We start from the raw sequence: 21,417 nt of genomic DNA, 5'->3' as shown, positions 1-21,417 counted from the left end.
AATCGCGGAATACATGACGCCAGGATTTATTGCTCTAAGTCTCGGTGGCTGGTTTGGTTTCATCGTTCCAGGAAGGATTATTTCGATACGTTACGAGGAAGCTCCACTTCATAAGTCTGCCTTGTTGTGTGTACCCGCTACGAAATATTTAGTGGCTTAGCAAATATTGAGGCAAGTTACTGTTTGCTCTTCACGGAAAGCACTCCCACCAGGCCATGGAACGAAGGTCAAGCACTGGAACTACGACTCAACTTTGCGAAACATTTTTTTTATCATCGAGGCAGCGGCGCAGCGGAGGTCCGGTGGTGAGCAGAGTGATCAACGTGACCCCTGACTGGCCTGCCCGCCGCCCCATCAACAAGGGCACGTGATGGGTACTGCTGCTGCCATAACCTGCTGCCCTGCCTTTAGTGAGACATGTGGTGTGTAGGGTATAGAGTTTAGGAAGGGAGAGGAAGGCCATCATGATTATTACTGGTTAAAGAATTGTTGCGCCTATTCACTAAGGTGCCTGACCCCTCGAGTTTTGCCCCGTGTGATGCCGTTCAGTCACTGGGGAGACTACTGTTACTCCTGCTGGTGGTGTCGCTTTGATGGTGCTTCGAGGAATAGCCAATCTCAACCTCCTCCCCTCCCCTTCATCCTTATCGCGGAGAATTTATGTGCGCGCCGATGCTGCCCGAGTCTGTTGTTCTCGCCTGCTTTCATACTTATCTTATTTACGACTTGCTTTTTATTCATAGCTGCAGAATCCTGATATGAAGACATGGACTGCTTGATGTGTTTTCAGAGGGCAGACAAGGAGCTCAAGCCACTGTGTTCTTTGCCTCAAAACTCCTTCAAGCACAAGTACGGTTCTTTTAATACTACTGTGTGATAGAGGGTCGGGAGAGGAGGCAGAGGGAGGACCGAGATAATCGTGGAGGAAGAGAGGAAGAGAGAAGTAGTAGGAGATAGTGGTGAAGAAGGAGAGGATGAAAGGGGCAAAGAAGAAAAACAAAAGTAGTGGTAGAAAGAGGAGATATTGGTGGATGAATAAATGAAGTAAAGGAAGAAGAAAAACAAAAGTAGTAGAAGTAGTAGTAGTAGATAATGATGGAAGATTAGAGAAAGGGAAGAAGACAAACAGTAGAAAAGAGTAAAAGTAGAGAGTAGTAGAAAGAGGAGATAGTAATGGATAAGAGATTTTCACACATCATGCATTCTACAACTACTTTTAGGTGACAGCAAACGGTGAGGTAATCGGATACTGAAACGCATTTTTACATCACTTTTAATATTTTTTCATCACTTTTATTTATTTTTTTTTTTTTATTTTTTTTTTTTTTACTATGAACCGTACAAATATTGCTCACTGTTCCTAAAAACCATAAACTGTTTGTATCATCGCTTCTATTTTCTGAACTTCCATACTTGTATCATTTCGTTTATTACATCCGCCATTGCATTTCTGTTTTCTTCCTGTGCGTGTGGCAACCATGTTTGTTTTCCAGGAAGACATAAGATTTGTCTCCGCGACGTTCATCAATACTTCTGTCTGTCTGTCTCTCTCTCTCTCTCTCTCTCTCTCTCTCTCTCTCTCAAATAATATAACAAATACGAAGGAGGAGTATGATGGCGTAATGTGTCGAGATTGTGTGACTGTACGAAGACGGGAAGGGCAAAATTAATGTTCTCCGGTGGTGACGTAAGGAACAGACGAAGACCTCCAAAGAGAGAGGTGGCTGGATGAGGTGAAATCGGGGTGGAATGGATATGGTGAGTGAAAGAGAATTGGTGAGCGGCAGGTTGATGTTATTCATATTTCGAAATTCAAAACTCGGAAAAAAAATTGATAGTAGGCCTAATTGCTGCCCTGCAAATAAATACGTCCAATACACTATGCCCGTTTTGTCTCCTTTCAAAGTGTCACAAAGTGCAGTAGCGATGACCATTCTAGTAGTCACCGTGAGTAAAAGTCATTGTCAGCAACTGTCGTCGTCAGTATGAGCTGGTCACCGTCAGTAGTAACTTAAGTCTGCTGCAGTCACCGTTTGCTACAAAGAGAAAACGCTTCCATTTACCCTCAAGAGAAAACGGTCCCATGTGGTGGAGGGGGCAACAAAACTAGATCATGTTGCTCTGCACCTGGATGAGTCATTTCCTGAATTGCATACCAGGAAGCTGTGTAAAGCTAATCATCACGCTTAGATGCTGCACTACTAAGCCATTGCTCAATGTTCACGCTCCAGCGGCGGCCTGACTCACAGACACACGTGGCCGCGCCAGCCGGAGGGCCGGGCCAGGAGTAGCCTGGTCAAATCCACTCGCTGCGCGTGACGAGGAAGTGACCAAAATACAACTTAAGGCAAAGGTTTCGGTGCCAACCGGTGCCGGCGGGGCCAGACACGAGGCGGCGGTCGGTACTCACCTTGAGAGGAGCTGAAGAGGTAGTCATCCCTGAGGGACCGCGTCTCGGTGTAGCTGAGGTTGTCCTCCTCGTGGCCGGGCGGGAGGTCGTAGGGGTCATCCTCGTTCTCCTCCTCCACCAGCGTGGGCGGCGGCGTGAGCTCGTAGCCCCAACGCCGCCGGAAGGCTCGCGCCCCGCCGTCAAGCCGCATGCGGGGCAGGTCATAGAAGAGGGAGTCTCCGATCTGCGGGGGAAGAAATACGGGATTAGAGGAGGCGTTGAGAGGGGGGGGGGGTCATGTCACACTTGTTACTAGGTTGTTGTGTAAGGTAGGGCAGGCACCTTGGGGCGGGGCACGGGCTTGGGTGCCGGGGGGGTATGGGGGCAGCGCAGCCTGGCACGGGGTATGTGGTGCTGCTTCACAAACGGGCCGCCCCCCATCACCCCCAGCCACCCGCCGCAGGCAGACGTCGTGGCGCCGCACCGCTTCCCAAACTTCCCCTTTTTCTTGGGTTTCCCCTCGAAAGGCTCCTCTACGGGAGGGTCCAGTAGCGGCCACCCCTTGGGGTCGCCGCAGCTCGTCATCCGCTGGAGACGTCGCAGAAGGGGCGTGCCTGGGGGCGTCTCCTCTCCGAAAAGCTGCCACCGCTTCTTCTCACAGGCGAAGCGGTGGCCGGCACGCACGCAGCACTCCCCCCCCAGGCAGTTCTCCAGCCACTGCATCCCGCGGCGCCGCGCCTCACCACGTCAATAGTCCTGCGATATTCACGAGGAATACAGAGGCATGACCAGAGGCGGCGCTCGCTCCCGGCGCAACACGACCCCAACGACCCCAACGTACACCCGAGGCGGAATGGAAGGAACGTGGCGGCGGCGCGCGTGTCCTACGGAAGGAGGCGGGCGGTGTGGACGCGGGCGGGACGGCGGTAGGACTGTGCTTGGCGCGGCCCGCCCAGCCCCTCGGCGTTAGCACCTGCGGCTCACGACTCTCTCGCGCCGCCCGAGACACCGCGTTATGAGTCACGCTGAGTCACATTCTGGCGACGGGGGGAGACAATGGGGAAAGGAGGGGACAATGGGGGAAAGAGGGGATAGGGCCGTGCGAGGGGGGTGGGAGGAGAGAGATGCAACGGGGATGGTAGTAACGGCGAAGGTAAAGTGTGAGATGGCAGTAGGGGACTGATGCGAGAGAAAAGAGGTGACGCCCGGCTGCTGGCTGAGGGGAAATCACGCGTGCCAGGTGAGAGGGGCGATGGGAGGGGAAGGTGTGTCGCCTGCTGGGGAAGTACCGCTGATGGGGACAGAGTGGCGCCAAGGGGAAGGGAATGGAAGGGGAGGCGATTCAACGGGAGGCTGGTGTGTCTAGGAAAGGGGGCGTGGTGATTAGGGGAGAAGGTGGCGCCAATGGGGAAGGAAAGGGGAGACGTTTGACGGGGAGGAAGGGGGCGTGGTGCTTATGGGAAGGGTGGCGCCAAGGGTGAAGGGAATGGGAGACGTTTGACGGGGAGGATGGTGTGTCTAGGGAAGGGGGCGGGGTCCTTATGGGAAGGGATGGCGCCAAGGGGGAGGGAAGGTGTCTGAAGAGGAGGGGCAGTGCCTAAGGGGTGGGGGGGTTGGGGAGGAGGAAGAGTCAAGCCAGGGAGACGCCTCACGCACACGACCACTCAGGTGCGATACAAGGAACCCAGAAAGTGATCGATACGGAACGAGATATGGAAGAAGAGGCGAAGAAAGTATGAAAGAAGGCGGAAATTAAAAGCTAGGAGAAATGATGATAATGTAATGAAAATATGGACAAGAAAATAAATAACAAATGAATAAATGAATGAATAAAATACGGATATCAGTGAGAAAAAAGAAAAAGGAAGAGGCTACAGAAAATATCAATGAAAAGATGGAAGCATGTGAAGAAAGGAGGAAATAAAAAAAAAGAAGAAAGAAAATTTATAACTACGTGAAATGAATTTGTGAGAAAGGAAGTAAAAAGAGGAAAACAAATGAAGGGAAAGATGAAGGGATAAAACGAAAAAAAGGAAATCAGGAAAATGAGATGAAAGCTGGAGAGGAGGGAAGGAAAGAAGGGCAAAAGGAAGAAAGAAAAAAAAGAAAAATAGGAAAAAGGTTAAAGAGAAGAGAAGGTGAAGAAATAAAATAAATGAAAAAAGGAAGAAATGAAGGAAGAAAAAGACAGGAACGAAAGAGGAACGGCATCGGACACTCACTCAGCCTTTGAGAAAAATTGAAATGACGGAAAGTGATTGACAGGAACTTCAAGGGGACTCAGGAGGAAGAAGAAGAAGAAGAAGAAGAAGAAGAAGAAGAAGAAGAAGAAGAAGAGGAAGATGATGATGATGATGATGAGGAGGAGGAGGAGAAAGAGGAGTAGTAGTTTCGTGTAAGAGCGTGAGAGGTAGAAAAAGAGAAAAAGAGAAGGAAATGAAGAAAGGAAGGAAGGGCGAGGCTTTTACGAGCATGAGATGGGAAGGAAAGGGCGCGGAGTGGGAGGACACACGAAATAAAAAGAAAAAAAAAAGAAAGAAAAAGAAAAGCCGTGGGAGTGTGAATCTGGGGCTGTGTCAGGGTGAGGGAAATAAGGAGGGTTGCGTTAGGGTGGGTCAGGGTGAGTTAGGGTGAATCGGGGTGTGTTTCTTTATTTTTTTCTTCACGGTAGGAAAGACAAAGGAAGGGATAAACAAAAGATATATAAGAAAATACCCCACAAAAAGTCGCTCCCACTAAGAAAACAAAAGAAAGAAAAGACAGAATGATCTAAGAAATTATTATAGAGTTGTTTTAATGTTTTTCTTTTTTTTTTCTTTTCATATTTAGTTTTCATCCCTTCCCTCCCAATTTAAGTCTATCATTCTACCTCTATCTATTTCACTATCTATCTACTCTCTATTTACCTTTCTATCTTACTATCTACCAATCTATCTATTTTTTTTTTCCCAGCAAACTATAATCGGTTCCCTCATCACCACCACCACGACCATCACCACTACCACGACCACAGAGCTTCCTCACCACCACCACCACCACCACCACCACCAGCAGCGTGAGTCAATGGTCCCCGCGCACGCTTGACGAGGCCGCGGCTGGTCACCTTGGCGTTAGCGTGACCAGTGCAGCGTGAGTCTCTCTGACCTTCATGCTGTTCAACGTTGCCCCCCCCCCCCCCCACCCACTCCCACCCCGCGCCTGCGCCTCCTCCTCCTCCTCCCCACGCCCTCTACCGACTGACTGACTGACTGACTGACTCCCCTCCCACTCAATAGTTACACACACACAAACACACACTCACATTACTCTTTTCCTAGTGTGTAATTCCTCCTCCTCCTTCTCCTCCTCCTTCCTCTTCCTTCTACATGTATTCCTGTTATCGTCACCCTTCCCCTCCTCTTCCCCTCTTCTGCCACTTGCATTCTTCTTATTATCCTCCTCAAACATCCATTTCCTCCCATCCACCTCCTTCTCCTCCTCTTCTTCAGCTCCCTTTCTCCTCCTCCTCCTTCCTCTTCCTTTTACATGTTATTCCTTTTATTGTCACCTTTCCCCTCGCCTTCCCCTCTTCTGCCACTTACATTCTTCCTATTATCCTCACGCATCCATTTCATCCCATCCTCCTCCTCCTCCTCATCTCCCTTCCTCTTCCACATTATTCCCGCTATTCCCACACGCCCTTTCCACCCCCTTTTTCCACTCACACACACCCTTCTTTTCCCAGCCTCCCCTCCCCACCCCTATCCTCACCTCCCCCCCTTCACACATCACTCCTGCTGTCGTCACCTTCCCCCCTTTCCTCCATTTCTCACGCCCCCCCTAATCACCCCCTAACCACTCCGCCCCCCTCCCTCTTTCTTACATAATCTCACACAAAATATACACACACGAAGCAAATTTGGGAAGAAAGAGAGGAGGAGGAGGAGGAGGAGGAGGAGGCGAAGCAACATAAATAATAAACTATGACAATATATTTTTAAAGCCGTGTATTTTGACCTAGTTTACTCTCTCTCTCTCTCTCTCTCTCTCTCTCTCTCTCTCTCTCTCTCTCTCTCTCTCTCTCTCTCTCTCTCTCTCTCTCTCTCTCTCAGTTCGATTTTCTTTTAATTGATCTGGACTACCCATTTTTTTCCTTGCTCATTTCAAAGGGGGACTTGCTTGTTTATTTATACACGGGGTTACGTCGCTCCAATTAGGTTCGAGTCTCCATCGGCATCTGCGGAGGACGTGGCTTTATCAGGCATCTCCCCGCGCTATACTGGCCTGGAGAGGAGGGTGATAAGGGAGGCTGGAGGGAGGCTGGCTGGCTGGAGGAAGGGTGAGAGATTGGAGACGGAGAAGGATGGAGAAGTTGAGGTAGTGGAGAGGAAGGAGAAATGAAAAGAAAGGTGTAGATGAGATGCTGGAGGGAGAAGGAAAGTGTGAAGATGACATTGTGGAGAAGCAGAGAAGAGAAGAAAGGTGAAGATGAGATGCTGGAGGGAGAAGGAAAGTATGAAGATGACTTTGTGGAGAAGCAGAGAAGAGAAGAAAGGTGAAGATGAGATGCTGGAGGGAGAAGGAAGGTGTGAAGATGACATTGTGGAGAAGCAGAGAAGAGAAGAAAAGTGAAGATGAGATGCTGGAGGGAGAAGGAAAGTGTGAAGATGACATTGTGGAGAAGCAGAGAAGAGAAGAAAAGTGAAGATGAGATGCTGGGGAAGAGAAAGAAAGAAGCAGATGAGGTGATAGAGGAGAAAGGAGAGATGCAAATAAAAAGAGAACTTGTATAGGGAGACGGAACAGAATGAATGCTGATAATGAAAAATGCTGAAGGAAAGGGTTTGAAAATGGAAAAAGAGAGATGAACAGAAGAGGAGGTAATAACTTAGGAAGAGCAAAGAATAAAAAGGAAGTTGGAAAGTGTGGCAGAGAAAGATAAGGGAGAGGGGAGGTACAGAAGAAGAGATTGATGGGAGAAGGGAGAGAAGGGATGCTGGGAAATACCAGAAAAAGGTGGAAGAGGGAGAGGAGGGGAAGTGGAGAAAACAGTCATGGGGAGGAAGCTGAAAGGAAGTGGAAGAAGGGTAAAGAAGAGGAAGGGAGTCTGATGAGAGGGAGATATGGATGGGAGGAGGAGGAAGAGGGGAAGGAAGGAGAAGTGAAGCAAGACTGAAAGGAAGAGTGAAAGGAAAAGGATAAAAAAAAAAGGAGGGAGATGAGTAGTGTAAATGGTGACGGTACTGGAATGATGCTGACGATGATGATGATGGTGGTGGTGGTGGTGGTATTACGTGGGGGCATCTGATCCACCCCTTCAGTATTCAGACTAGCACGGGGCAAAGGTACACGGGGCCGGCGGGGCGTGTCCAGCGGGGCCCCACATGCACCCCCTCACACCCCAACACACCTGTACACTCCCCATGCACGACGAACACGCCTTTAGATACTCCACCTGATTTTCCCCTCGTATACTTTCCCCCTTTCCTCTCCTCCCGAAAATGACCTCTCTTTTCTATAGGGGCAGTGATGAGTGGTCTTTTTTTCTCATTATTATTATTATTATTATTATTATTATTATTATTATTATTATTATTTGCACGTGACCTGTTTCCCTTGCTGTAAAAAAAAAAAAATCTACCTGTCTGTCCCATCACCATCAATACCACCACTACCACTACCACCACCATCACCACCATCATCATCATCATCTTCACCACCATAGCCCGTCTCCTTACGACATATTTCCCAGGTCAAGAAAAAAAATATTAGTGACAAGGAAATGGAGGTTTAATTGTATCTCTCTGTCCTTCTCCTTTTACGCAGAACTCCTGTTGATGTAATTACACGAGGAGGGGAAAAAAAGTGTGGCAAGCTGACTGTTTTCTTTTTTGCTGTCGTATTGTCTCGTGTCGTTCTACCATATCTCTGGGGTGACGTGTTGGCATTTTGTACTCTCTCTCTCTCTCTCTCTCTCTCTCTCTCTCTCTCTCTCTCTCTCTCTCTCTCTCTCTCTCTCTCTCTCTCTCTCTCTCTCTCTCTCTCTCTCTCTCATCACCCTAATCAACCCTGTCCCCTGTCACCCTGTTTCTCTCTGTATCACCTTATAAGCATTGTCCAGTCACCCTGTTGTTTAGTTCCCGGTCAGTCAGTCAGTCAGTCAGTCAGTAAGTCAGTCAGTAAGTCAGTCAGTCAGTAAGTCAGTAATCAGTTAGTCAGTCAGTCAATTAAGTCAGCCTATCAGTCAGTAAGTCAGTCAGTCAGTTAGTCAGTCTATATCATCTCCCTGTTTGTTGTTTCCTCCCTCTGTCGTTTTGTCTCCCTGCTTTCATTAATTCAGAGTGGTAGTGTTCTCTTTCACCCTTGCGGCGGTAGAAGTAGGAGGAGGAGGAGGAGGAGGAGGAAGAGGAAGAGGAAGAGGAAGAGGAAGAGGAAGAAGAGAAGGAGGAGGAGGAGGACGGAGGGAAGGTATCGGGTACTCGTCATTTCTCGCTATTCTATTTTATGTACACAGATTATTATTTTTTTTTAACTTCAATTTTTCTTTCTGTTTTGATGCGTGTTATGAATCCGCTGCCTCGCGTTGCACTTTTAATTTTTCAAGCTTTTCTTCCCCACTTTCCTTGATGTTCGCTTTTTTTTTTTTCTGGCTTGGTTTTTTTTTTCTCTCTCTCCTGTTCTGAGTTTTCCTTTTCACGTGCGTTGTATTTTCTTGCAACAGAAGCTCATAATAAACTAGAAAAGTGCTGGGTGTCACAATTTTCACCGCGGGGTACGTACTGACTTGTGTGTGTGTGTGTGTGTGTGTGTGTGTGTGTGTTGAGCGCGGTAGCCTTTGCACACACGCACCCACGTACAACAGAACCTCACGCAGCGCAACACAACATGACTCCGCAACACACTCAGGGCGGTATACTCAGACGCTACCACCTCGCACATCAACTATTTTCAAAGGTCAAAATGGAGATAAATCGGGCTTTCGTGAGTTTTTTTTTCACATTCATGGCACAGAAGAAGAGTTAAACAACCACCACGGCCATTAAACTACCCCTGAAAATGCCCGAAACGCCTGGGAAAGCCTTGTAAAATATGTGTAATTGGGCGACGAAAGGTTTGAGGGCCATATTTTTAAACATTTCTGCGCCCAAGAACACATAATTTACTAGTCCTTCGTGGGGGGGTTTAGGGGGGTTCTTAGTACTTTTATGACCCTGGTGGTAGTTCTCTCCCCTTCCTCTGCAAGAAACCTAAAAAAACTCAATTAACCTCCGATTTGGCCTCTTTTGGTGTGAAAAATAGTGCTGGAGTGGCCAATACGTCCACCCCGCCGGCTGAGTGTTCGTCACCTCTCCGCGTCCTCCTGTGTTGCTGCTTCGGTGTAACACAGGAACACGAACACACGCACCACCGCCGCCGCCACGGAGCCTCCATCACAACACAACACAACGCAAAGCAACACAACTAACTTTTTTTCAATCCCGCGGGCTGAGTGTTCGCCATCTCAAAGCAACACGTAAACAAACACATGGGAAACACACACACACACACACACACACACACACACACACACACAGACCGCGGGACACTTGTATATCGTTACCCACACACATACATACATACACATACACACACAAGACAACACACGCCTGACAACACACACTCTTCGTCACCAAGCGTCACGGGGGGGGGTCTCAATCTCGGGTGTGTGACTGCCCCCCCCAACCTTACGCAACACACGGCTTTCTGTCACGGCTTGGGGGGGGTGGGGGGTCACGCGGCGGCTTCTTCCCTCCTCCCGCAGCTCCGTCCACGCCCACAGCAGGAGAGAGAGAGAGAGAGAGAGAGAGAGAGAGAGAGAGAGAGAGAGAGAGATGAGAGGGATGAAAAGGAAAAATAGAAGGTGGTCGAGGAGAAGGTATTATAGAGGAGAACAGTATTAGGCTGACGAATGAGAAGGAAGAAGAGGAGGAGGAGGAGGAGGAGGAGGAGGAGGAGGAGGAGGAGAAGGTGGAGTTACGTGAGGAGGACGGAGTGGGAACAGTGGGTTAGAGGAGCGAGGAACGAGAGGGAAGAAGAAGAGGAAGAAGTCACGTGGGGAAGCAGAATGGAGTGGGGAGTAGACGCACGAGAGGGGGACGAGTGTTACGAGTGAGAGGGAGTGAGAGGGATCAGTTACGCGGAGGAGGAGAGGGACGGCGTTGGTGGACGGCGCGCGGAACACTAACACACTAACTCTACTCCACTCCGCCAGGTAGTTTGATGCAGGTGGCCTCGGCGGTGTTAGCAGCGAAGCACATCCTCCCATCCTCCTCCTCCTCTTCACAGCCCCACCCCGCCCCGCCCCGTCTCTCCCCGTCTTCCTTCCTCTCGCGTCCATGCACCGCCGCCACCACCACCATCACCACCATCATCACCTGTTTCTTCATCTTTCCCTCATTACTTCCCTTCCTTCCCTCTCCCTTCACTTTCCTTTCCTTTCCTCTTTGTCGCTATCTCCTTTTCTATCGATGCCCTTTCCTTCTCTTCCTCTCTCTTACTCTTCTATCCATGCACCTCCCGTCCCTATCCTTTCCTTTCTTTTCCTCTTTGGCTATCTCCTTTTCTATCGATGCCCTATCCTTCTCTTCCTCTTTCTCTTCCTCTTCTATCCATGCAACTCTCTTCCCTATACTTATCTCTCCCTTCCTCTTTCTCTTTCGCCTCCTCTTCCTCTTCCATTCATGTTCTTCCCTTCCTAAGTCCGTCCATGGTCTGTTTCCTTATTTCATCACCTTTCCCTCACCTCTCTTTCCTTCCTTTTCCGTCACTTCGCTTCCATTCCCTTTCCATCTCTTCCTCCTCCTCCACCCTTCCCTTCCTCTCGCTTCGCTTCCCTTACCTTCCCATCTCTTCCTCTTCCTCCTCCACCCAGGCACATATAAGCTGACCTCTCCCTCTCTCCCTCCCTCCACCCTCTTTAATCTTTTGTGCTTTAACCTTCATTTATACTAATTTCCCACCACACACACAAACACACATACAAACACGGAGGTCGCTTCTGTTTGCAGCATCAAAGCTTCGGTGGTTCGCTCGGCCTCGCGAAGCACCTGACTGAAGCTTCATGAGGGACGGGGAGCCACGCTGACAGGTTTGCTTGCTACCATCTTCCTCATTTCGCCTCCTCTACTATTTATTTTCCTCATTTCCTCTATTTATTCATTGCTATCTCGTCTTTCTACTACTCTCTACTTTTACTATTTTCTACCGTTCGTCTTCTTCCCTTTCTCTAATCATCCATCATTATCTACTACTACTACTTCTACTGCTTTTGTTTTTCTTCTTCCTTTCCTTCATGTATTCATCCACCAATATCTCCTCTTTCTACTACTATTTTCCTTTCTTCTTCGTCTCTTCCTTCCTCTCTTCATCTACCTCAATCTCCTTCTTACTACTTTTTTTTTCCTTCTTCTTCGTCTCCCTCTCTTCCTCCACGACTCCCTCTAATATTACTCCTGCTCTAAATTCTCTCTTACTCCTTCCTGCTCCTCCTCCTCCTCTCGTTGTTACTACTACTACTACTACTACTACTACTACGACTATTATCTCGCCTTCCCCCTGCCTCCCCTTCCGGCCCTCTATCAGATAACACAAGAGACGCACATCAGTTCAAAATCTATCGACCATGCACTTTGAGGTGAAATCCCTGCATGCCTGACGGAGCCCGGGTCCTCTCAAGCACCTTTAAACTCCTCCTCCACCTCCTTCTCTTCCTCCTCCAAGCCCAAGGTCATCACAAGGAATTATTCTCCGCCACATCGCACTACTCCATTCCTCGAGCCTCCGCCACCGCCGCCGCCGCCGCAGGATCTCCGTAATTACGACGCAGGAAGACTTGCGAACGAACACACATACTCGAGGAAGTTGGTGATTAGGGAGACGGTGGTGCTGTGCTGTGGTGCTCTGTGGTGGTGCTGCCGCTCCCTCTCTGGTCTGTCATGTCCTGTCCCTCACGCCCTCTGTAACGCCCTAATAACCCTCTTCCTTCTCCTCTTTCTCCTCTTCCTTCTCGTGCTGTTGTGCTGTGGTGTTCCCTGTGGTCTATGCCATGTCCTGTCACGCCCTCTCTGTTTAGTCTCTGTAACGCTTGAACTATTTCCTTCTACTGTTCCTCCTTTTCCTCCAATCCTTGCTAATGTTACCCTCTTATAAGCCTTCCCCCTTCTTCTTCCTCCTCCTTTTCCTCGTCCTTTCCCTCACGACCTCACTGTTAAGCCTCTGTAACGTTTGAATAATTTCCTTCTACTTTTCCTTCTACTACTCCTGCTTCTTCTCCTCCAATCCTTGCTAATGTTACCCTCTTATAAGCCTTCCCCCTTCTTCTTTCTCCTCCTTTTCCTCGTCCTTTCCCTCACGCTCTCACTGTTAATCCTCTGTAGCGTTTGAACCATTTCCTTCTACTCTTCCTTCTACTCCTGCTTCTTCTCCTCCAATCCTTGCTAATGTTACCCTCTTATAAGCCTTCCTCCTTCTTTCTCCTCCTTTTCCTCGTCCTTTCCCTCACGACCTCACTGTTAAGCCTCTGTAACGTTTGAACCATTTCCTTTTACTCTTCCTTCTACTCCTGCTCCTTCTCCTCCAATCCTTGCTAATGTTACCCTCTTATAAGCCTCCACCCTTCTTCTTCCTCCTCCTTTTCCTCGTCCTTTCCCTCACGCCCTCAATGTGAATCCTCTGGTAATATCTTCACCCTTCTTTTCTCCTCCCTGCACTCTTTCTCTCCCTATTCTTCCTACCTTTCCCCCTGCCTATTCTACATCCTTCCCTGCATTTCACCCTTCTCCTCCTCCTCCAATCCCTGTTGATGTTCCTCCTCCTCTCCTTTACGATAACGCACACCTGATCTGGCCTCTCCATCAACCTTCCAAGATCACGTTGGTATCCTCTTGGCTTTCACCTCATCCTCCTATTGTCTTCCAGCTAATCCTCCTCCTCACACCCTCTCGAGTCTCTACATAATCCTCTTACGCCAACGCAATCCTCTTATACGCCTCCTCCATTGGTTTATCTCGTTATTGTTTATTAGACTGTAAATAGATGCGATATACAAAGTGTGTGTGGGAGTATATTATGTAAACAGGTATTTTCAAGGTGGTATTATGCTTTCTTTCTTAATCTATCTAATCTCTGCTAATGATCCTCCTCCTCCTCCTCCTCCTCCTCCTCCTTTACTTCCTACCTTGCTTACACATCCATTCACCCTCCCAACCCACCCATGCACCCATCCACTCACCCATCTCAATACCTCGCCACACCCCGCCCCGCCCCGCTTCACCGACTCAGATACACGGTGACACAGTGACTGACTCAAGCGCGCACACACACACACACACACACACACACACATGGCCGCCTCTGAGAAGCTTCGTCATGGTTGTGTGTTGCGTGTGTGCTGTGTGTGTGTGTGTGTGTGTGTGTGTGTGTGTGTGTGTGTGTGACTGCGTGCACATCCGGCATTCCTAAATATTGGAAGGCGACAATATTCTGAGTGAGTCGAAAGGTAATGTGTGCGTGTGTGTGTGTGTGTGTGTGTGTGTGTGTGTGTGTGTGTGTGTGCGCTCTCGTTTCCGCTTATTGCTGTCTTTGTTGGGCTGTCGCATGTTTATTTCTCTCTATCTCTCTATCTGTGGTTTGACTTCACTTGTTCGAAAGGAAAGATGGAAAAGAAAGGAAGAAAGTAAACCAGGGAGGAAGAAAGGAAAGACGGAAAGAAGAAAGGAGAGAAGGGAGGAAGGAAGAATGGAGAGGAACGAAGGAAGAAAGGAAAAAAGGGAGAAAGAGAGGAAAGAAGGGAGGAAGGAAGAATGGAAAGGAACGAAGGAAGAAAGGAAAGAAGGGAGGAAGGAAGAGAGGAAAGAAGGGAGAAAGAGAGGAAAGAAGGGAGGAAGAAAGAATGGAAAGGAACGAAGGAAGAAAGGAAAGAAGGGAGGAAGGAAGAGAGGAAAGAAGGGAGGAAAAGAGAAAAGACGGAAGGAAGAAAGGAACAAAGGAATGAAGGAAGGAAAAATTAAAGTAAGAAAGAAAAGGAAGGAAGAAAAGGTAAGTAAAAAAAAAATAACAAGAGAATCAAAGGAAACAAACAAAAACAAACAAAAAAGAGAACGGAAGAAATAAAAAACGAGAGGATACGAAGAAAATGATAAGTAACCCTTGAAATGACTCCCTTCTTCGTCTTTACTTCCCTTCCTCCCTTCTTCCTCTTCTTCCTTTCGCCCGTCCCTTACTTCCTCACACCCTCATTTTTTTCCCCGCTAGGAGGCGCCACAAGAACATGATGAAGTGCTGACCGATTCCAGGAAGAGGAGGAAAGAGGAGGAGGAAAGAGGACAGAGAGAGGAAGAGGAGGAAAAAAAAAATACATGAGGCGATTATTTCCACTTCCGAGAGACTTGCCTGAACGATCACACACACACACACACACACACACACACACACACACACACACAGTAATAATTAGTCGCAATCATCAGCGTAAAGTAAATATTGCCACGCGCGTTTTCATTCCGGTAAATACGAGTTTTGTAATTTATGTATATAGTGAATGATATATTAGTGAAGGCAATCTCTCTCTCTCTCTCTCTCTCTCTCTCTCTCTCTCTCTCTATCTTTATTCCCTTGCTTACTATATCCTTTTTCCTTTTATTTTCCCTTTCTCCTCCTTTTATTTACATCCAATCCGTTCCTTTCCTTCTTCCTGTCTCTATTTCCTCTTTTCCTCCTTCACCTTTTCCTATTTTTTCTCCTTTCCCTTGCCTCCTGCCTCTATTTTTCTCTCTTTCCTCCTTCTGTTATCATTCTCCTTATTCTTTACGTCCATTTTTTCCCTTCTTCCTTCCTATCCATTATTCTTTACTTCAACATTTCCGTCTTTCTTTTTTCCCTCCCTGTTACTGTCCTCCCCGTTTCCTTCATCTTTATTTTCTCCTTCCTGTTCTTCCTTCCTTTACTCCTATTTTGCGTCCTTCCCTTCTCTCCATTCATCCTTCCCTGCATATACTCTTTCCCTTTCTCCCTTCTCTCCTATTCTTCCTATCTTACCTCCTATTTACGCCATGTCCTTCTCTGCATATTTACACTTTCCCGTCCTCTTTACTCTCCTTTCCTCTCTTCCTTCCTTCCTTCCACCTCCTGACCCTCGCCGCGGCCGCCTCCACAACGCACCGCTGCCCTCAACAAACGATTACGTCAGCGCCGAGGTGGAGGATGGCAGAGGCGCCTCGGGGTGGGGTGCGGCGGCCCCTCCAAGCACATCACCTCTCTGGCCGCCTCCAATTAACCTTCCTTCCCTTCACGCCCCAGGTAGCCTTCCTTCTCGGTTCAGGGGGCGCCTTAAAGTGGGTGTGGAGGCCCTTTGGATGGTATTACTTTATCTTCCTTCCGTTCTGTTTGTATACCTTCCTGCATATCCTCCTCCTCCTCTTCCTCCTGTAACCTCCCTCCTTCCCCCTAGTAACCTTCTTTCCTTCTTCTCTCCCTTCCTACCTCCAGTTAATCCATCCGTCACGCTCTTCCCTTCTTTCTCTCCCTTCCTTTATTAGCTTTTCTTCCCCTCCTTGATTTATTTCTCCCCTGTTTTCCTCTGTTCTATGCTTTATTTTCTTCCCTCATTGCCTTTATTTCCTTCATTCATCCTTCCTTCCTTCGTTTCGTCCCTATCAGTGTTCCTTTTCCGTCCCTCCTTCTCTTCCCTTACGTCCTTTCTTCGTTTTTCTTTTCTTCTCTTCCATGATTTATTTATTTCCTTTTCCTCCTCCTTTTTATCCTTTCTTCCCTCTCTGCCTTTATTTCCTTCCTTCCATCCTTTCGTCCCTCTCAACATTCCTTTCCTAATCCTCACTCCCTCTTCTCTTTTCCTCCGATCCTTATTTTACCTTTCTCCTCTCCTTATCTTTACTCCCTCTCTCCCTCTATTCATCCTTCATCCCTTTCAATATTCCCTCCGTAACCCTTCGCCCCCCCTACCCCCATAAACACACGTGCAGCCCGGCAGGTGGTCGGGCGCCAGGTGCACGGTGATCAGAACACACGCACAGGTAGGTAGTTGTGTCTGTCCACCTGGCATGACACCTGTACGAGGCAGGTGTTGGGTGTTGTTCATTCACTTCCTGCCACCCACACCACACCAAGGGCAGAAGTAGTGATAGAGGTCGTAGTGGTAGTGGTTGTAATAGTAGTAGTAGTAGTAGTAGTAGTAGTAATGATGCTGATAATGGTGATAAGAGAATAATGAAATAATAACAAAGATAAATAACAATAACAACAAAAATTAATCAAGGAGGAAGTGGCATTCGTTTTTCTTTAGCTTCTTTTTGTTTGTCTTGAATTCATAATAATATTAATAGCTGTCTTCCACTTTTTTGTCGCCTTGCAGACCTTGAGGCGTTCACAGCTACGTCCGCAAAAAAATATATACAATAACGCCAAGTATCGCTAACAGAAAAGGATAAACAAATAGATAGATAGATAGATAGTTTTTTGTGTCACCTCCCATATCACATTTTAACACCCTCACCCCACACCCATCCACACCCTCACCCCACCCACGCCCTCATGCCCCTTCATCTCCTGCACCCTCTCACCTCCCTCCCTTCCCTTCCTTTACCCTTCTTTCCACCCGTCCACCCTTTCAAGCACCCCCTTCCCTGTACTTCATTCCACAGTCCCCTACTCACTCCACTCTACATTCCCATCTGTATGTACCCCCCCCCCCACACACACACCACCTCCATCAGCCCCTTCTCTGCAACCCCCCTCCTCCCCCCAACCCACCGCAGCCTCCACATCCCATCATTTACTGTCATTTTTGAGTTACCGCCACCCCCCCCCTTCACGCCCCCTAATCCTCCATCTCCCTCCGCCCTTGAGCAGCAGTGGGGGGCCGTCCTTGATGAACCGGGATATGATGAATAAACAATAATAAAAGAAAAAAATATATAAAATAAAATATATATAAAAAGTTGCACCTCTTGTCTTGCCTGTGTGTGTGTGTGTGTGTGTGTGTGTGTGTGTGTGTGTGAATAAGGAAAAAAAAATATTAATAAAATCCATTCCTTCATACTGACAACATTATATATTTCGCTGGACGCAACATGAGTCACGTATGTGAAGCAAATAACCGTGTGATCAGCGGGTGAAAAATCACACGTGAATTACTGTCGTACATGACTGGCGTAAATACTTCCGCAATTTCAGTGCATGACCGAGTTTCCAAATGTCAAGTCGAAAGAGCCGCACTCACTTCACCAGGCAACACCAACACACATTTTGTTTAGTCTACCAAAATCTACCACATTTTCTTTGTGCTGCCTCCGATAGAAAACAACACATCAAGGGTAACTTCTCTAAATAAAATCCACAACAAATGCTGTATTTTTAAAGCAGTATAGAACATAAAAGGAAAGTTACCAGTGCAAAAATATTCAACTCTTTTAAAGATAATACACAAATAAACACCGTATTTCTTGGACCAATATAAAAAATGACAAAAGAAGAGAAAGCAGCGTAAAAATATTCTTCAAAAAGTTACTCCACATAACTGACCAAACCAGAACCAGGAACCGCTTTTTCCGTGCGTGACGAGACAAAAACATAACAGCCTTACGTCAGCGGCGGCGACATGAAACGGTGACGGTGACAAAGCGATAAATGACGAGGCGACGGTCTTATGAAAGTGGTTATATAGCGAGGGTACTGAATACGACAAGAACATATACTACTACTACTACTATTACTACTACTACTACTACTATTACTACTACTACTATTACTACTACTTGTCATATTCTTCTTTCCTTCCCCCCTGTTTCCGTCCTTCCCTTCCCTTCTTCCCTATATTCCTTCTCTTCCTTCCTCTCTACTTCTATTCTTCCTCCCTCCCTGCTTTTGTTCTTCCCTTCCCTTCTTCCATCCTTGCCTACATTCCTTCTCTCCCTTTCTCCCTACTGCCCTATTCTTCCTACCTTTCCCTCTACTTACTTTACGCCCTTCCCTGTATTTAGTCTTTCGTCTCCTCCCTATCCTCAATTCCTATCTTCCTTCATTCCCTCTACCCCCTGACCCTACTACTACTACTACTACTACTACTACTACTACTGCTGCTGCTACTATTACTGATACCACTCCTAATAATAACAATAAACAGCTTCAAGAGGTAACGGTTCGAAAGTCTAATTATCATTCATTCGATTACTATTACAAGCTCCTTCCTTATTGCCATACCTGCTTTCTCCTCCTCCTCCTCCTCCTCCTCCTCCTCCTCCTCCTGTGTATCTCCCTTAATTAAGTCCGTGAATTATTTATTTCGAACGCTCTCATGAATAGCGGCGGAGTTAATCAAGGTAAATTAAAGGTAAAGTTTGGGGCAAGGCCAGTGGGTAAGTTAAATCCATTACTGAGAAAAATAAATGGCGAGTTGTATACACCGGCAGATACTCTTGTTCCATTACCTGCTATCAGATATAATGGAACTTGTATACACGAACACTGATAAGATCTTTTTTTCTATACAATCATAAAAATACTCTCTCTCTCTCTCTCTCTCTCTCTCTCTCTCTCTCTCTCTCTCTCTCTCTCTCTCTCTCTCTCATACAAAAATTATTAAAAAAAGGAACTACAAAGAAACAACGAAAAAAAGAAGGAAATCAACAAAAAAAGTAGATAAGAGATAAATAATTGAGAAGAAAACTGAACACACACACACACACACACACACACACACACACACACACACACACACACGACTCTGCTTTACGAAACACAAACTAATCTTCAGTCTTCACCCAGTACAGCATCGCCTTTGTTCAACGCCCCCAAAATTTATTCAAACGACATATTGATCACCCACGAGGAAACAACAACAACAACAGCAACGACAACAACAACACACTTCCCTCACCCTCTTGACATAAACTTGAGGGCACAAATAACACCTGGTGACTGCGTTCGACCTTCAGCCCTTCACCTAAATTACGACTGGCGACGGGAAGGAGCACGAGAGGGAGAAGGGGAGGAAGGGAACACACGAAAGGTACAACACACACACACACACACACACACACACACACACACACACACACACATCTCTGAAACACAATCCCACTTCATTATAGACGATAGAGGAAAGAAGAAAACGTAAGAAAGAAAGAAGTGTGAAAGAAGAAATAGAAAAGAGAAAGACAGGGAGAAAGGGAAGAAAGAATGAAAAAAAAGGATTGTAAAAAAGAGAAACAAAGGAAGATGCAAAAAGATTGAAGGAAAAGAAACATGAGAGGAAAGAGATAAAGGAAGATGGGCAGCCAATTAAAAAAAAAAGAAAGAAAGAAACGAAGCAAAAAATAGGATATACACCAAAAACTACATCAAGATAAAGGAATACGAAGAAAAGAAAGAACCGAACCTTGAGAACGGCCTTGTGTTGCCCCTGCTGTCCCTGCCGCGTAACAAGACTAACACGGCCTTGACCTAATGAGCGTGAGAAAGAGCGTGACGAGCAGGCAAGCAACACCTGTCCACGCGCGGCCCGGCAGGTGTGTCCCTCTCTAAGACCGGAGTGACGGCCTGACAGGTGGGCTGCTCGCGGCACTCCCAGGCACGCAGAGCTCTTAACACCTGGCACTGCCCTGACACACACACACACACACACACACACACACCACAGTTACAGGTTGGTTGTGTAATATTATTTGTCTTCATGACGAAAGAATATATTTGAGTAACTGTTATGCATGATTCGTTTTATTATTATTTTTCTATTATTATTATTATTATTATTATTATTATTATTATTATTATTATTATTATTATTATTACCATCACTACTACTACTACTACAACTACTACTACTACTACTACTACAACTACAACTACTATACTACTACTACTACTACTACTACTACTACTACTACTACTACTACTACTAATAATAATAATAATAATAATAATAATAATAATAATAATAATAATAATAATGCTACTACTACTACTACTACTATCATTATTATTCTTGCTGCAGCTGTTCTAATTGTTACGGTTATTATATTATCATTTTTGCGATTATTATTATTATATTATTTCATTACGACAATGCCTTTAAATCACAATGTTGCACACACAAAAGAACGGCATTTTTTCCAACAATTAGATTCAAAACGATTTGGATTTCATTGGAAGCTTAATGCTGAGAACAAATCCGCGTGTGTTGATTGAATTAAACGCGGACGCATTGAATTAATACATTATAACATTTTTTATTTTTTTGCTTTAGGTAGCGGCGATAAAAAGCAGACTGTTTGCCAGACTGAAAGGTTTTGTTGATCGCCTCGAACCTACTGTGTGCTGGGCGAATCAACAACAACAACAACAACAACAACAACAACAACTACTACTGATGATGATGATGATGCAAAAACAAGAGGAACAACAAAACCTACCACCACCACCACCACCACCACAGCAACAACAATAACAATAGAAACAAGATCACTTCTACCACCACCACCACCAACAACAACAACAACAACAACAACAACAATAACAACAACTTGGCCATGATTGCTTTATTGGATTCCGTTACGTTGAATTTAATAGCGCACACACACACACACACACACACACACACACACACACACACACACACACACACACACGCCGCGCACTAGGTCAACCCCTCTGAGTGGTCACGAGCCCTGCCACTTTCGCGTCGTCTTAGCAGTGCCAAAGCTCGACCCTCCGCCTCTCAAACACCCTGCCCCCTGCCAATCCCCCCCCCCCCCTCACCTTCTCACCCATGCTCCTCTTCCCTGTCCTATTTCGACCCTTTTTACCCTGTTCAAATACCCTTTCCTTATTTTGCCCTGCTGCCCTAATTTGTCCTCTCCGACTCCCTACGTGACCCCCCCCCCCCCGCCCTTCCTCTTTTTTTTTTTTTTCCCCTTGTTTCTGCCCCTTAACCCTTCCCCTCTTGAAACTTATTCCTGCCCCACCCACCCCCACTCTACCCCACTTTAAACCTCCCC

General features: G+C 46.8%; 1 protein-coding gene across 2 annotated transcripts in view; it reads right to left on the bottom strand.

Annotated features, from left to right (window-relative positions):
* Window positions 1-1,291: 1,291 nt before the first annotated feature.
* The window catches only part of LOC127001597 (uncharacterized), a 186,591-nt gene continuing 166,465 nt past the window's right edge, over window positions 1,292-21,417 (bottom strand). For both annotated transcript variants that reach the window (XM_050866390.1, XM_050866391.1), the window contains one exon: window positions 1,292-2,633. In XM_050866390.1, coding sequence (XP_050722347.1) covers window positions 2,343-2,633 — 291 coding nt within the window. In that variant the 3' untranslated portion in view covers window positions 1,292-2,342. The remainder of the gene's footprint in view (window positions 2,634-21,417) is intronic.

Source organism: Eriocheir sinensis, chromosome 21, assembly GCF_024679095.1.
Source record: "Eriocheir sinensis breed Jianghai 21 chromosome 21, ASM2467909v1, whole genome shotgun sequence".
Taxonomy (NCBI): domain Eukaryota; kingdom Metazoa; phylum Arthropoda; class Malacostraca; order Decapoda; family Varunidae; genus Eriocheir; species Eriocheir sinensis.
The sequence above is the reverse complement of the archived record's forward strand: the minus strand, read 5'-3'. Positions and strand labels throughout refer to the sequence as shown.